Source organism: Stegodyphus dumicola, chromosome X1 (genome assembly GCF_044657685.1).
Source record: "Stegodyphus dumicola isolate Sdum_Otavi_A_Nest chromosome X1, ASM4465768v1".
In the NCBI taxonomy this organism is placed as follows: Eukaryota; Metazoa; Arthropoda; class Arachnida; order Araneae; family Eresidae; genus Stegodyphus; species Stegodyphus dumicola.
In genome coordinates, this window is record NC_140780.1 from 170101937 (window position 1) to 170117214 (window position 15278).

Here is a 15278-nt window from a genome sequence, read left to right on the forward strand (position 1 = left end):
CTTTTTGTGTGTGTGTGTGTGTCACACCTCGTATATCCGTATACGAAAATGGCCACATAGAAAAAAAAAGTCAGTATGCATGAAAGACCGCAAGGATAAAAGCTACACGAATATGTGATCACATGGGAAAATGCGTATACCGAATTAATCAGTATTACATAACATATATATTTTGAACAGTGCATTTGTGAGTGCTGTAAGTGATATTGTTTTGACAATAAGGTATAATTCAGGTATAATATATAATAAGGTATAAGGTTTAGACAATAAGGTATAGAAATTCACTAATTACGAACTTAACGTACTTTTACATAACGCAGGGTCACTTGTAAAATTAATGCCATTTAAATCTGACATTTGATTATTTTGTGATTTGTTGAATAAATAAAACAGCGGTTCTCAACCTTTTGACTAACGCGTACCATCTAAACAAAAATTTAAAAACTTTAGTACCACCACTACATTTTGCAATGATTATTTTTCAATGTGTCAATAGAAGTATTAAAAAAATATATTTTGTCATTTGCGCAACTTATTGGCTATATTAATTGTGCACACATAAAAAATATTAGATTAAAAATTGGTTACTATTTTAATTATAAAAATTTAAGTTACAATACTTTAATTCTAAAATTTAGTGTGAAATTTAGGCCTGCTTAAGAGAGATCAATTTCTTTATGTCTGCTTATTTTACTTAACTTTAACTGTAAATTAAGATCCAATCTTAATTTTGTTCCGTATTTCTTTTTCAAATAAAACGTGGAAGTACTTGTTCACACAAATAGGTTGTGCAAAAAGGCAATAAAAATTTAACAGCTCTATTTGAAACGCCTTTAAATTCTTTTTTTGGATTTAACAAAAGTTAACAAGTGTGTTACACAACTTACACAATCTTCAGTTAGAGTTCTATCACAAGAAATTTTTATCAGTTGTTCTTTTTCTTCACGATATTTTTGAATTTAATAGTTAAAAATACTTTGTTTCTTTGCGTACCACCTATTTTTCTCTTGCGTTAAAATTCTTAACTTCAATATTTTGAATGTTTTAAATATTTATGATATACCAGGTGATCCAAAATTAATAGGAAAAGAAAGAATTCAATGATTGGAAAAGTACAGACGCATGATGATGTTTTCATTAAAATGTAAAAAAAAAAACCTGGAGTTTTTTAATTTATATACATAAAGGTTAGTCATAAAAAAACATCCCCGGTATATGAACCCCTAAAGGCCTATCCGCTCAACCAGTCTAAATTAAATTTTAGTTATTTTTATTTGAAGATATGCGCTCGAGATTATGATTATTATATATATATATAGAGAGAGAGAGAGATTTAAAATTTTAAAGATTTTTATTGCCAGAATAGTTGTATATGTTTTACATTGACAGGTGATGGTTTAGTTATTTCAGAAGTTCGTAAAGGGACCTACATAATTTGCAACGAAGCTAAGATTGCAAGGGTTCAGCAAGACGGCCATCATTCAAGGGAATGGCTGTCAGGCATGGTATATGATACTGAGGATGTTCTCTTTAAAAATTAACATACAGCTGGACAAACTTACAGTCTCCCTTATAAGATTCCCAAGGCCTTGGCTAAAGATAGACGCTCTCTCTTCCTCTTGTGATAAACCCATACATTGGACATATCGCAAATTTTTCATTAAAATTTTCTACTCTCAAAATTTTATTTTTTATTTCTTTTTTTATATATTTTTAACTATATGAAGTTTGCTGCTTATTGTTTAAAAAGGATTTAATACTTTTTTCCTCTTTTTTTAGAATGTGATGGGTGTTTATACCTTCTTTATATTTACTGCACTTCTGGCACTGTTCTGGATTTTCACGTATAAATACGTTCCTGAAACTAAAAATAAAACAGTAGAAGAAATAACAGCCATCTTCCGTCAAAAAGCTTATCAATGAAGGAGACAGACTGTTTAAGACTTACATTAATCGTATGTATAAGGTGGCGTTAATCTACAGCAAGGACAGGAGGGTGGCAGGAACGTGATGATTATGATTCACATAAGCTTTTGTTATAAGAAAATATATCTAATATCCTGTCCCAAGAAATTAATGTAACAAGTGACATTTTATAGGCAAAATATCATAGCAATTTCTTAGTCAATGCATGTTGTAAAATGAATTACGAACAAAAAATATATTCATCACAAAAGTAAAATTATTATTTTTCAATCGGACTTCAGAGGCTTAATGTAATGAATGAGACTATATGTATTGAATGGAATAAGAATATATATATGTATATATATATATATATATATATATGCATGTATATATATCTATATCTATATCTATATCTATATATATATATATATAGATATATGCATATGCACGCATACATAAACATATACGTGTGCAGTGCATATATATAAAGAGAGATATAGATATAGATATATATACATGCATATATATATATAGCGATATACATGTATAATGTACAAGAGTTGATACATAAGTATGCATGTTTTTTTTTAGTATGTGTGTGCGTATATATACATATAGAGAGAGAGATTGAGATATGTAAAAGTATTTTTTACTTGTGGTGCTCTTTTAGAAATGAACAGACGGTTGAATATCATAATACCTCCACCTTTATTGTACATAAACTACATGGTTAATGTGTTTTTTTTTTCTTTTTTTTCAGTTTAGTAAATGCTGTTATTTTTATTTGAAAAAAAAAATTATGAATATTTATATCATCTGTTGTTTCTTGCTTTTGTGGTGCTAAGTATGTTATTTTATCTAATTCATATAATGTATATAGATGGTAATACTGAAATATATTTCCGCAGTTATTTTTAATCCTGGTCTTCATAGAAGGAAATTTGTATGAGAAAAGATTATGCAATTCTGTTTATGACAATATTCCATGATTTTGTATTTAATGTTCCACAAAAGGCCAAAAAAAGTGTCTTTCAGAAATTATACTAAAAATAAATAAGATCGACTGGAGTTTTTTTCCATATATTTAATGTGATAAATCGTGGCATTATTTCAAATGAATTAATTAATTTTTACACAATCATTAATTTACCAGTTTTATATACTGAAAAATATGTATGCAAACACATTATACGATGCCTTCATCAAAATAGCAGTATAATAAAAACAAAAACAATTATTTTTAATATATTTGTGAATAAGATATATGTGATAGTGAGACCGAGCCTTAAACACAGTAGCCTGCATATAAAGCAAATAATTAATAATATCGGCTACCAAGCTCTGTTTATATTACTGGTATAAGATCGTAACTAAGTTTTGTAATGTAGAAAAAAGAAATTTTTCCAATTAATAAGTATAAAGTTAATGTCGTTGGAAAAAAAGAAAAGAGAGATTTAGTGATAAAATATAAAGAAATAGTTTAAAGTTTGTTATTAAAAATAAAACCTTTTTATTATGAATATTTTCATAGAAGGAAATTTATGTATATAAATGTAATTTTAAATATGTATATATGTCACCTACAATTAAATAATATCATATATCTTAAATTAATAACAGTTCAAATTTTAATGCATTTTTTTATTTTCTTAAAATTTCCATCTTACTAAGAAATTAATACTTCGCAACCTTGTTGCTAAAGATATAATTATTTTTTGTTTTACAACAAAATCGATTCATTCATCATGTTTCAGATTGTTTTACAATAAAATCGATTATCTGAAATTACTTTTAGCTCAACTGAGATATTACATGGCATTAAAAATGTATACTATGAGAACAAATCAAAAAATAATTTCAGAACTCTTAGATGTATAAAAATTTGGATTAATTGCAAGGAATCCTTCGTCGCTTCTTTTATTGGGCAAAACTTTATTCCTCCCTGTTCTTAATTTCCTCCCAACTGCACTAATCAAAATGTATCTGAAAAATATACTGAATATAAAGATTAGAGAGAATAACATCAGGTACATTTTTAGGATTTATTTCCATTCATTGCTATGTTAAAGTTTTGTGATAAATCTCAAGAATATTAATTTCAGGAAAGCATAATTTAATAGACTAATTGAATAATAGACTAAATTATGTAGTTCATACCTATTTGATACTTACCTATTACTTTTAAAGTTACAATATTTTGAAATTTTTGGTTACTCAAATATACTTAAAATAATGTGAAAGCAAGAGAAATAAGGATGAGTGATTTTAATCATTCGACATCACGGAGAGAAACCTTACATTCTTTGACAGAAAGAGAAACCAAACTACGAATTTTGTAGCTTATGCTTGCAAAATTCGTGCAACAAATATTATCATTACATTAATACAAGTTAATTTTTCTTGTAGTTATATTAAGTTATTGTGATATATGTTGTTATGATTATACATTAATTTATCTGCGGTTATTGAAAAATTATATTCATGCATATTTACAAAAATTATATTTCTTTCAAGCAACACACAACAAGCCCTCTTATTAAAACTTAAAAATGAATGTACGGTAATAAAATCTGATAATAACTCTAAAATTAGCAATTGCTTTGCATGTACATATTGTTTTTATACTTCGTTTCACATACATACATATCATAAGCATTTTTTTTCTCTTTTGAAGTACGATTAAAATATTCTATCTTAATATTGTCAAATACGTGAAGCAAAGGATAGAAAAACGTTTGTACAAGACTGTTTATCCCTTACCGTTATACTCATATTCAAAAGAAAAAAAAAAGAAATATCACTAATATTTCCAAAGTAGAATAATAAATCTCATTTAAGAAATGATTAAACTGCTAATTTTATTTTTTATGAATGACTGCACAACAAGATGATAAGGTGTGTGTGTGTAATTATGGCAAAGCCTCGAGGGCTATCTGCCTAAGGGGAGGGATGCCTTCGTGGGGGACTTTCTAAGGGCAACTGGCTCGTATACACGTTACGCATGGGGAAAGCCACGAAGGCGCCCATGCGGCCGGCCCGTTCGCGGGATTCGAACCTCGGACCGAACTACTAGTGTTCGGCGACTTTACCGCTCGGCTGCTGGTGGGCCCAAGATGATAAGGAAAAATATGTTTGTTGCCTTACTTGAATTATAACATTACTTTCTGAAGCATCGAAGTTAAAACATAAATTTTAACTGTGCACTAAATTTAATTTACTCATTTGTGTATATACCGTGTTCAATAAAAATCATTTTTTACTTACATAATATTTATTACAGACTCTAAAAGAGTCATACTAGCGCTGTTTAACACAATCCCGATCTAGTTCAGTACACAAAGCCAATACACCCGTTTAACAAGCGCATAGATACCGTGGGAAATTAATTATTTTTAACGGGTGCACAGAAACTTAAAATCCGCCGATCGAAATTCATTCTTATCCTGAAACTTCGTTTCACGCAACCTCAGTAAATAGACAAGCTTATGCTCGTTCAAGATAAAAATCTCTTTCCGACGTTCGAGATAGTGGCGTATTTTATCTGTCTGCTGAGACTTAACTAGTTAAGGACGTCGACGTCAAAATGCTAGTTGGTTTTGGTCCAGAAGAGCAAACCCTTGTAGTATAAGGTATTTTTTCCCTTCTTCCAGCATTTACTGTGTATTTCTTAAATTCACTAGTTTTATTCACATTCTACATTCATTTTATGACTCCCACTTAGTCACGCCTTTACCGGGCCGGTTACTTGCTAGTGAGCTCTTGCGTTGCTGGACTTCCTATTCTTTATCCGTCTTTCTCCTCCTTACTGCGGACATTATGTGAAGATAGTTCTATGTTATTGTGCCCATCCGGCATAAATTTGATTGAGCCAGATAAACTACTGATCTCAGTGGTATTCTGGCTATCAGTCAGTCAGTCAGTCCAGCATGCCTTCGTGGTGTAAAGGTAGTATACTGCGCGCGTATTCGAGAGGTCCAAGCACAGAACATGTATGTAAAGAAGGAAAGGTTCCATAGACGTAATGTAAACCAATTTGACTACTGCGCCGCTATATCGCGGAGGGAGATATTCTCGTCGCCAAATCCTTAGATGTACAAAAAATTGAGGCCTACGGTACAAATTTAAAGAACTTATAGTATTCGTTCTGAGATAAAACTTTTCTTTGACTTTTGGAAGTGATGAGCAGTTAGGTGAAGTTTCACTTTCACTTGCTGTTAACTGAACTATATCGCAGTTTGATCATTGATTTTCCTTCCAGCATACCTTCGGGAAGTAAAGGTAGCACACTCGGACGTATTCAAGAGGTTTAAGTTCGAGTCTCGGTGACAGCATTGCACATTTTTCACGTCTCCTGCTTCAAAGAAACCAAATGGCATTACAGTAGTACCTTGTAATAGTAGGAATCTTTTTTGGTTTCACTCAGAAAAGTACACTGCTCTCATCTCTAATGATGATGCAAAAATGCATTACCACTAGCTTCATAGCGAAGAAGCCGTTAGCAAGCATCAGCTCGTCTTTCATTTGTCAAGTACTTGCGCACCCACCTTACACACAGTTTGAGAAACTTCAGCTCCTCATAACCGACATGATGAGCTAATCCGACGCTAATGCTCAATAGGGATGTGCCGGTGTTGTTTTCCATGACTGCGGACCTGGGCGGGGTGAAACTTTTGGTCCATTCATATACTTATATACTACTGTCACTGTATTGAATTCTCATCAGAGGATGAACTCGTACAGGTTTTCAAGTCTTTGCTTAACAAAAATTTTACACAACTTCACTGGTGTTGCTCGATGGATAGTTGAAACGGCATCACGAGCTTGTCGAATGGCAGTTGTGTTAACGCCATCTATTGATAATTCAACGTCACTCACCGTCATGCATCATTCCGATTACCACATCAATCAGTGGTTCACGCGATTTTAGTGCAACTTCTCCTACTGAACGGCCTAATATAATGAAAAAATCTAGTCTATACTATGCTACAGATAAAAAAAAAATTCAGTTTTTTTATTAACTCTTCATATAACCATAATTAAAGGAAAATGACTCACTCATTCAACGTGGATTTCAATAGCTCCGATCATAATTCTAATGCTAAGTTTTACTTGCGCATGTGAAACTTTCAGACAATCTGATTCATTTTTCTCTTCATTTAAGATCTGCATAATCTTGTTTCATAAAAATATTACACTATATGCGATTTTGTTTGCATAAAATCAATCACATAACTACATAAAATCATTCATAAATACCTGAAGTACAATATTTTATGAAAATCAAAGTGTAATTAACTTCAAAAATAATGGCAGATGTTATATGCCTAAATAATCACAGTGCATCGAGATCAAAACAAGCGAGGAAAAAAGTAATAAAACAATTCCCCATAATTTTCATGGAAATTTTAATATTAGCATATATATAAACATTATGTCAAATAAATTTTTCGATTTCTATCTGACGTTTTCTACGCTTTGATATATGCAGTGTAAATTTGCAGTTTTACGGTAATCTTAAAATATGTAGAGAACGAAGTTCAAAGCTGAGGTTTTGCAGTTAAGTATTTTAAAAAACACCTATGATTTAATTAAAAATCACAGGGATTGTGTCATTTGAACAATATGAGTTAAGTTTGAGTATTAGTGTAGGCAGTGATGGACATGTACCTATTTGTATTCCAAAAATTGGAACACACAATAGCTAGGCTTTTACTATCTTTTCCGTTTGCAAGCTTCAGATAAAGAAGCAAACAGAGAATTGTTAATGCAAGTATTAACAGTCAGATATACAGAATCATATTACTGGATGATCGCAATGAAAAGAAAGCATCTGTTGTAAATCACTATACAGTTTGTGCCAAAACTTTGCTTGTAGTCATGGATACTTCAAATATAAATAGTTCCATTTCTGTTATGGATTAATATATGAACCTGATTTTGTACTTATAAGTCGATATATTTTGAAACACCGCTCATGATTTTAACTTTTATAACACAAATTCATTTGCTGTAAACATTGCAATTAACTTACTACTATTTCAAAAGATGAAGCATGTAACAACTCTTTGAATAAACATCAATTATATCCTTCTTCTCTTAACGTAATAAGACTTTATAAATAATAGAGTATATTTGTCATTTATTGAATCAACATTTCCTAATAATAAAAACATATATTATACATAAAAAAATGTAACTGTATTGTGCGTTTCTCGTAACGTGTATGTTAAGTGTTAATCTCGATAGAATGGGGAAGTAACATAAATTCTATCCAATTGTCTGCTTTGATAATTGGATAGTTTTATCTAACTATCAACTTTAAATGTATAAAACTTTAACTTTAAATGTTGATAAAAATAAAAAAAATAACTTTGCGTTATTTTTAAATGCTTTTATCTGAATTCTTTATACCATGTATTATATATCAAAGATTCTGAACTATTATTTCATGAATGTGAGTTGTGATATTGGCCATCTTTTATTTTTGCAAATGTATCTAAGTCCAGCCACTAAGAGTTCAAAGTGAACACTTATTTTTGTAGGAATAGTCATTCCATGGTTACCATGCTATATAATTTACTTTATAAATGTATATATAGTATTGGAGATTGCAATAAGTTGTGTGTGATGCCAATTTATGTTCCGTGTATTATTTCATATGAAAACTCACACTTAGTTTACACCAGTGCTTTAATAGCAACTGGCTGATGTAAGCTGCTGTATAAATATGACTTATATGATAGGATGTCTTACAGTTTAGAGTACTTTGACAGATAAAATGTTCCTGTTAATAAAACAAGTTGCTAAAGTATCATTCGTGTCTCAAAAACAATGGTTTCGAAATTGAAAGTGTAGTTTAAATAAAGCCATAAATACTTTAAAATGTCACTTTTATTTGTTTTCTTATTTTCTCGCCATTTATATTTCATAATTCTGCCTGAAAACATATTTCCATTCAAAGAACTGGAATGGTATTTTTGTTGAAATAGCATTAAGTAAAACTGACAATCAAGATTTTTTAAATCGAATATAATAAATAAATAAAATTAATAAACATGAGAGAAATAAAGCAACTGATTTTACACTCAAAAACCATCGTTTATTTGAATTTATACGCATGGGATTTTAAAATGTTTTATGTTTAAAATTGCTTTGTTAATTCTGTTTGCATTCAAAATAAGCAATTAAACTTCTAGAGTTTCAGCCCTCTTTTCATATTTATGAATATTTCCACAACAAAAGCAATTAAATAAGCAAGATGTAACAGTATCTCCGTTAAAAAATGTGAATCTGTGTTCTACCCATCAAAAGTAAATAATAGGAGAGTCTCGAAATGGCTTTTCCTGTGCACTGCCTTGAAGCAGTGACCCACCCCTCTTGGAGACTAAAACATTCAGTGACTTGCCATTAAGGGGGGGGGGATCAATACAGTATGAAATGATCGGAGGTAAGCGTTTGGTAATTAGTCGTTAAATATACGTATAAATATATATTTTTTCTTTTTTTACAACGTTTTAGAGTCCTAAGTATGTGAAGGAATAAATTTTTTAAGCAATATTTCATTCTGAACGGAATTAAATGCTATACTTTTTCCAGAACAGTTTTAATCTGAATGAAACATTTTCACAAGTTTTCGTTAATTACATTAGAAAGAAATTCAAACGTTATTCGATTTTATTCGGTTAACGATTCCTAAAATTAAAATCAAAGTTTATTGCATTATGAATATTAAAATTACACATTGTTTCTTTTCTGTTTACAGAGATCCTTTCTGAAATACTTTCTCAAATATGAGATGAATTTTAGCTTCTGAAGCATCTTTAAATCAAAAATCAGAATCAATTAATTAATACTATGTTCGGTTCATTTCAAATTAGAACATCTTTTATTTTAATAGTGAAAAATGTTAAATATGGCTGCTGTTTTCCATTTACTTAACTTTCAATGAGTATTGCTGAAAAGGATAAAAAAGAAGGTGATTTTTTTAATATTATTTAAAGCTTTAGTTAGTAAAACTGAGTTATTATAAAATGTAAAGAAATAATTATTTTAATACTTAGCATTTTTTTAACCCTTAATTTCAATAATCACATTCTAAAAATTCTACTTTATTACTTCCCGTTAGTACGCATCTCATAGACTGTGCTTTACAACACTTTTTAATAGATAGTTTTCCAGTTCGAACAATTCTTGTTTAAATAGTTTTATAAACATATTTTCCAATAGAATTTCAATTTATGTTTACAATTAAATGTGAAGGTCATTATATAATTGGATAATATTTATAATCATAAATTTAGATATATTTAATACCTAGATTTCTTTACAGTAACATTCACAGGAGTTTATGAATGAATAAATCCTTCATTTCCTAATACATTTATAAAAAATTTAATAAATATTTGAGTACTTTGTTAAAGGCTAATACATGCTTTTTACACGGATATACATAAATATACCAGTATGTATTTAATGTTTTTCATTTTCGGTATGTGCAAACCTTTAATTTCCGGGCATTCACTGTATTTTTCGAGTAAAATAATTTACCATAATTAAGTATATATCAGAATTGTTTTCCATTAGAAATAGGTATAAAAATAAATTGAATGACAATTGCATGCATTATTTTTAATACGCACTCAAAGGTCAGTTTTCTTACCAAATTCCTCCACGAAGGCATATCTCCCCTTAGGCAGACAGCTCTTGCATGCTTTACCCTACTTAATTAGATACATTCCTTATAAACAAATTTTCTAGTAAATATATTTTGGCAGAGCATTCAATACCTCTCTTAGCAATTTTACCTAGTTTAATAGTTCTCTGATAATATAATAAATAACAATTCTCTATTTCACATTTAAACATTAACTTCATTGTCATTAGATCGCAGTCTTGATTGTCTTTCTCTGCACACCAACATTGCTTCATTTTCTCAAACTAACTGATCTAAATTCACAAATACCTGAAATTTACATACTGCAAGGTAATCTAAAATGTAACAAAATGCAAAATGTATTGCTATACCGATTAATAACATAAACATTAGCCTATTTTCAAATACGTAATAAGCTGCCATGATAATGCCGTACATAATCATTATTGCGAGCCGCCGCCGCACTTTCGCCGAAATGGCAAATGTTTCTGTATACAATGTTACACAAATGTATGGTTACAAAATGGTTACAAATTAAGGAAGAGTTAACTTATTAGCATATCTGTCTATATAATTTAGTAATTTAGCAAGGATTACAGGATTTGGAGGTAATTTCATTTTTCAGTCAAGCTTCTTGCCAACGACAAGCGCAATCGTCCACTCCTTGCCACGATGAATTTCCTGGGCTTCTTCTGATGTAACTGTCAGACAAGTGGGTAAGTCACAACAACAGTGTGGCAATCTAATGTTCGACTGCGTGCGCAGCCAATCCACGTCATGTGGTTTATGTACAAACTGCTACCGCGGCAGTGAACTCGCTCACTTCGCCCTTAACTGCAGCATAGGATGTTTGAATTTTAGTTTAGTAGATTTTGTTATTCGTTCTGTTATTTCAGTTGTGTTTAAAGTTATGGTGTGTGTGAATAAAGGTTATGTTTAAGGAAATGGAGTCATGTCAATTCAAGGATATATCCCAAGCACATAACCATCACGCCATCATAAAATGGTGACCCGGACGTGTTATGGTGTGTGTGAATAAAGGTTATGTTTAAGGAAATGGAGTCATGTCAATTCAAGGATATACACCAAGCACATGAGCACCACGCCACCATAAAATGGCGATCCAGCTACTCGCATGAAGCTTATACTGGTTGTTCGTTCAAGAGCTTGGTTCCAGAACTTTTGTGTTTTTTCCCTTCAGCCGCTGACATGGAGGAAACAGCAGTCGTCAAGATTTCAATTTGCAATCCGATTGACCCGGCTTTGTGGTTTGCTATGTGTGAAGCAACTTTTGCTTTAGCCGTACCCAAGACTATTACAGATTCGAAGACAAAATTTAACTACTGCGTCGCTCATTTGCCGCCTGAAATTGCTGCGTTGGTTAGAGATAACATTCTCCGGGAACGTACAGATGCTTCTTACGAAGATCTCAAAGCTGCTATTACGGAACGCTGTGGTGAAAGAAGTACGAGTGAAATACGGAAATTACTCACCGGCGAGCAACTTGGAGGTAGATTGGATTATTTAATTATAGCAAAGCACACGAGGGCTATCTGCCTAAAGGGAGGAATGCCTTCGTCGAGGACTTTCTAAGGGAAACTGGCTCGTATACACGTTACACATGGGGAAAACCACGAAAACGCCCATGCAGCCAGCCCGTTCGCGGGATTCAAACCTCGGACCGAACTACCAGTGTTCAGCGTCTTTACCGCTCGGCCGCTGGTGGGCCTCAACTTGGAAGTAGAAAGCTATCAGAACTTCTACGAGTAATGACTAGGAGGGCTGAAAAATACAATGTGTCTGACTCTTTGTTACTGGAATTATTCATGCACCAGATGCCGCCAAATGTTCAGTCTATTCTAGCGTCGGTTGAGCCGCTCGATTCATCGAAAGCTGCCAGTATCGCGGATAGAATATTGGAAGTTACACCCGCTCAGGTAAGCGAAGTTTCTTCTCGTGTACCTCTCAATGTCTCTGAGAATTTTAAATTGGATTCCCTGTTGGAGGAAGTGTGCAAATTGCGTAGCGAGGTTTTGTCTCTACGACGATCACGCAGTATTTCCAAAAATCGCTATAACAGGAAGCGAAGCCCTTCAGCTAAAGCTGCTTCGAAATGTTCCTATTGTTGGTATCATCATATATAGTGACAAAGCTAAAAAGTGTGTTCCACCATGTACATTCCAGGGAAACGTACTAGGGAAAGTGTAGTGGCGACATGCGCTTTACCCTCTGAGTCTCGTCGCCTTTTCATTAGAGAGAGGAAATCGAATAGAATATTTTTGTGCGACACTGGCTCAGACGTCAGTCTTCTTTCAGCAACCAGACAGAAAGCGCGTCAAACACCTATCATGACGTTTTCTGCAGCAAATGGTACCCCTATTCCAGTTTATGGACAAAAAGTGTTAAGTATTGACCTTGGACTTCGTCGAAATTTTAATTTTACTTTTTATGTGTGTAAAGTGTCAACAAATATTATTGGATCTGATTTCTTGCATTATTTTGATTTATTACCTGATTTAAGGAACAAAAAACTTGTTGATTTAAAAACACATTTAAAAATTAACTGTAGTGTAATTAACACACATTTATATTCTGTTAAAACAATTATTTCAAATTGTATTTATGATAAATTACTGTCTAACTATCCTTCACTGTCAAAGCTTCCTAATCTCAATAAGACTGTTAAGCATAATACTATGCATTTCATTGAAACCATTGGTCCTCCTGTTTCATGAAAGCCAAGGAGATTAGCTCCATATAGATTAAAAATTGTTAAGCATAAAATTCAGAAAATGATCAATTTAGGTCACATGCTACCCTCCAAAAGTTCCTCTCCTCTTCACATGGTGTCAAAAAAGGGCACAAACGAATTGAGACCTGTGGGAGAGGTTAAACGCTCAGACAGTGAGGGATAAGTATCGTATTCCCAATATTTGCGATTTTGCAGCGGAGTTACATGGAACAAAGGTATTTTCTCGATTAGATTTGGTTAAAGCATATCACCAAATTCCAATTAATCCCTCTGATTTCCATAAAACGGCTATTGCCACTCCTTTTGGACTTTTTGAGAGCACAAGAATGCAATTTGGGTTATGCAATGCAGCTGCAACCTTTCAACGCTTTATTGATGAAGTAACTCGCGAGCTGCCAGGAGTATTTGCTTTTGTCGACGATACATTGATAGCGTCAAAAGACGAAAATGAGCATTTGATACACTTAAAAGACCTTTTTGGAAGATTAAGTAATTATGGGTTAAATTATGAATTAAGTAATTATGGGTGTTTAAAGTTATGGTGTGTGTGCAATTCAAGGATATACACCAAGCACATAACCACCACGCCACCATAACAGTTATAAGGAAACTGAAACTTTAAAGTCTGTTATATTTTTGGGGTAGTTTGGCATTTTAAAGGTACCTTAAGGGATTTATCATTCTTCACACACAAACAAACATTTTGCTAAAATCTATATTTTCATCATCCAATAGCTTCGAATTTTATAAAATAAATTCATAATCAAAATCGCTGTACCAAATTAACGAAAAATAACTAAGATGTGATGAGTAAATGGCAGTGTCCCCGTTTTTCGATTTGTGTAGAACTTACGTGGATGTCGCTTTAGAGACCAAAACTCGGCAGCACTGCGTCAGGCATAACGCGGGGATGGTGTCTCCTTTTATGCTTACTTCCATGGCTCTACCAATGGGCATAATAGCCCCCATACGAACACACACAATGACATCTCGCCATAATGATTAGTTTCACGGATATTTTGTTATTGATACAAGTCTCTCTTTCTTGTCCATAGCTGATGTGCAGCAGAATGTTATGGCGGATTAGTCTTCAGGTCATGAACTGGATTTCCGAGAATTCTTTCACATTCACAAAAAAATTTTTAATTTATAAAATTAGTTGTAATTCAGTTCTTCCTAATACTTTCAAAATTCTGACAGTTTAGATCTTTTATGTTTATGACCGTTTTCATCGACCCAGATGGCGCTACATCCATTTTCTCTTTGCTCTACCCACTGGTTTCGTTATACATTTGCCTTTTGTTCTAATAACCACCGCAATTTTTTTTTTTCTTTTTCCCAGAACAGAAGGCACTTATGTGTGTTCACCTACGAAATGTGGATAAGAGTTTCATTTAAAAGCTACGCCAATCTATGTTGCTTTTCCATTTAAATTTAGATTTGGCGTTTTTCTCCTCCAATTAAAGCAACATAAGGTGTAAATACAGATACTTAACACATCAGCGCAAATACGTTAGTAGAAGACACCAAATTTTCAGTATGAGCTAAACTCCGTCAATCATGCACATTACAATTCCCCAGTTTTTCCCAGCATTTTCGCATGCTTTTTTATTGTATTTTTTATTATCTTAATTTTTTTTTTCGGGGGGGGGGGTTGTTTACACTCAGATTTAAAGTATGAGCTTGTATGTTTTAGCTGCAATAGCAGAAAACATTCCTACACGAATAGTGTTTTGAGCAAAATCGCTCAAGGGAACAACTGGGAAATTTCCACTAGAACATAAGACGAAAAATCAGGTTATAAATAGATTTATTTATACACTGATTTTTCAGAATAAATATTTAATTATAACCCAAAGTAAATAATTTTTTGCAATTATAAAAATCCCTAATCTTTTCCCCCGCGTCTGTAAAATAATCGCCAGACTTAGCGTTAAATCTTAAATGCCTCAATATACATAATGA

At 32.2% G+C, this 15278-nt stretch overlaps 1 protein-coding gene across 2 annotated transcripts in view; it reads left to right on the top strand.

Annotated features, from left to right (window-relative positions):
* Positions 1-8796, top strand: part of LOC118202936 (solute carrier family 2, facilitated glucose transporter member 1-like) — a 184180-nt gene extending 175384 nt beyond the window's left edge. For both annotated transcript variants that reach the window (XM_085808100.1, XM_035375150.2), the window contains exon 11: positions 1780-8796. In XM_085808100.1, the coding sequence (XP_085664226.1) occupies positions 1780-1923 (144 nt within the window). In that variant the 3' untranslated portion in view covers positions 1924-8796. The remainder of the gene's footprint in view (positions 1-1779) is intronic.
* The last annotated feature ends 6482 nt before the right edge of the window (positions 8797-15278 follow it).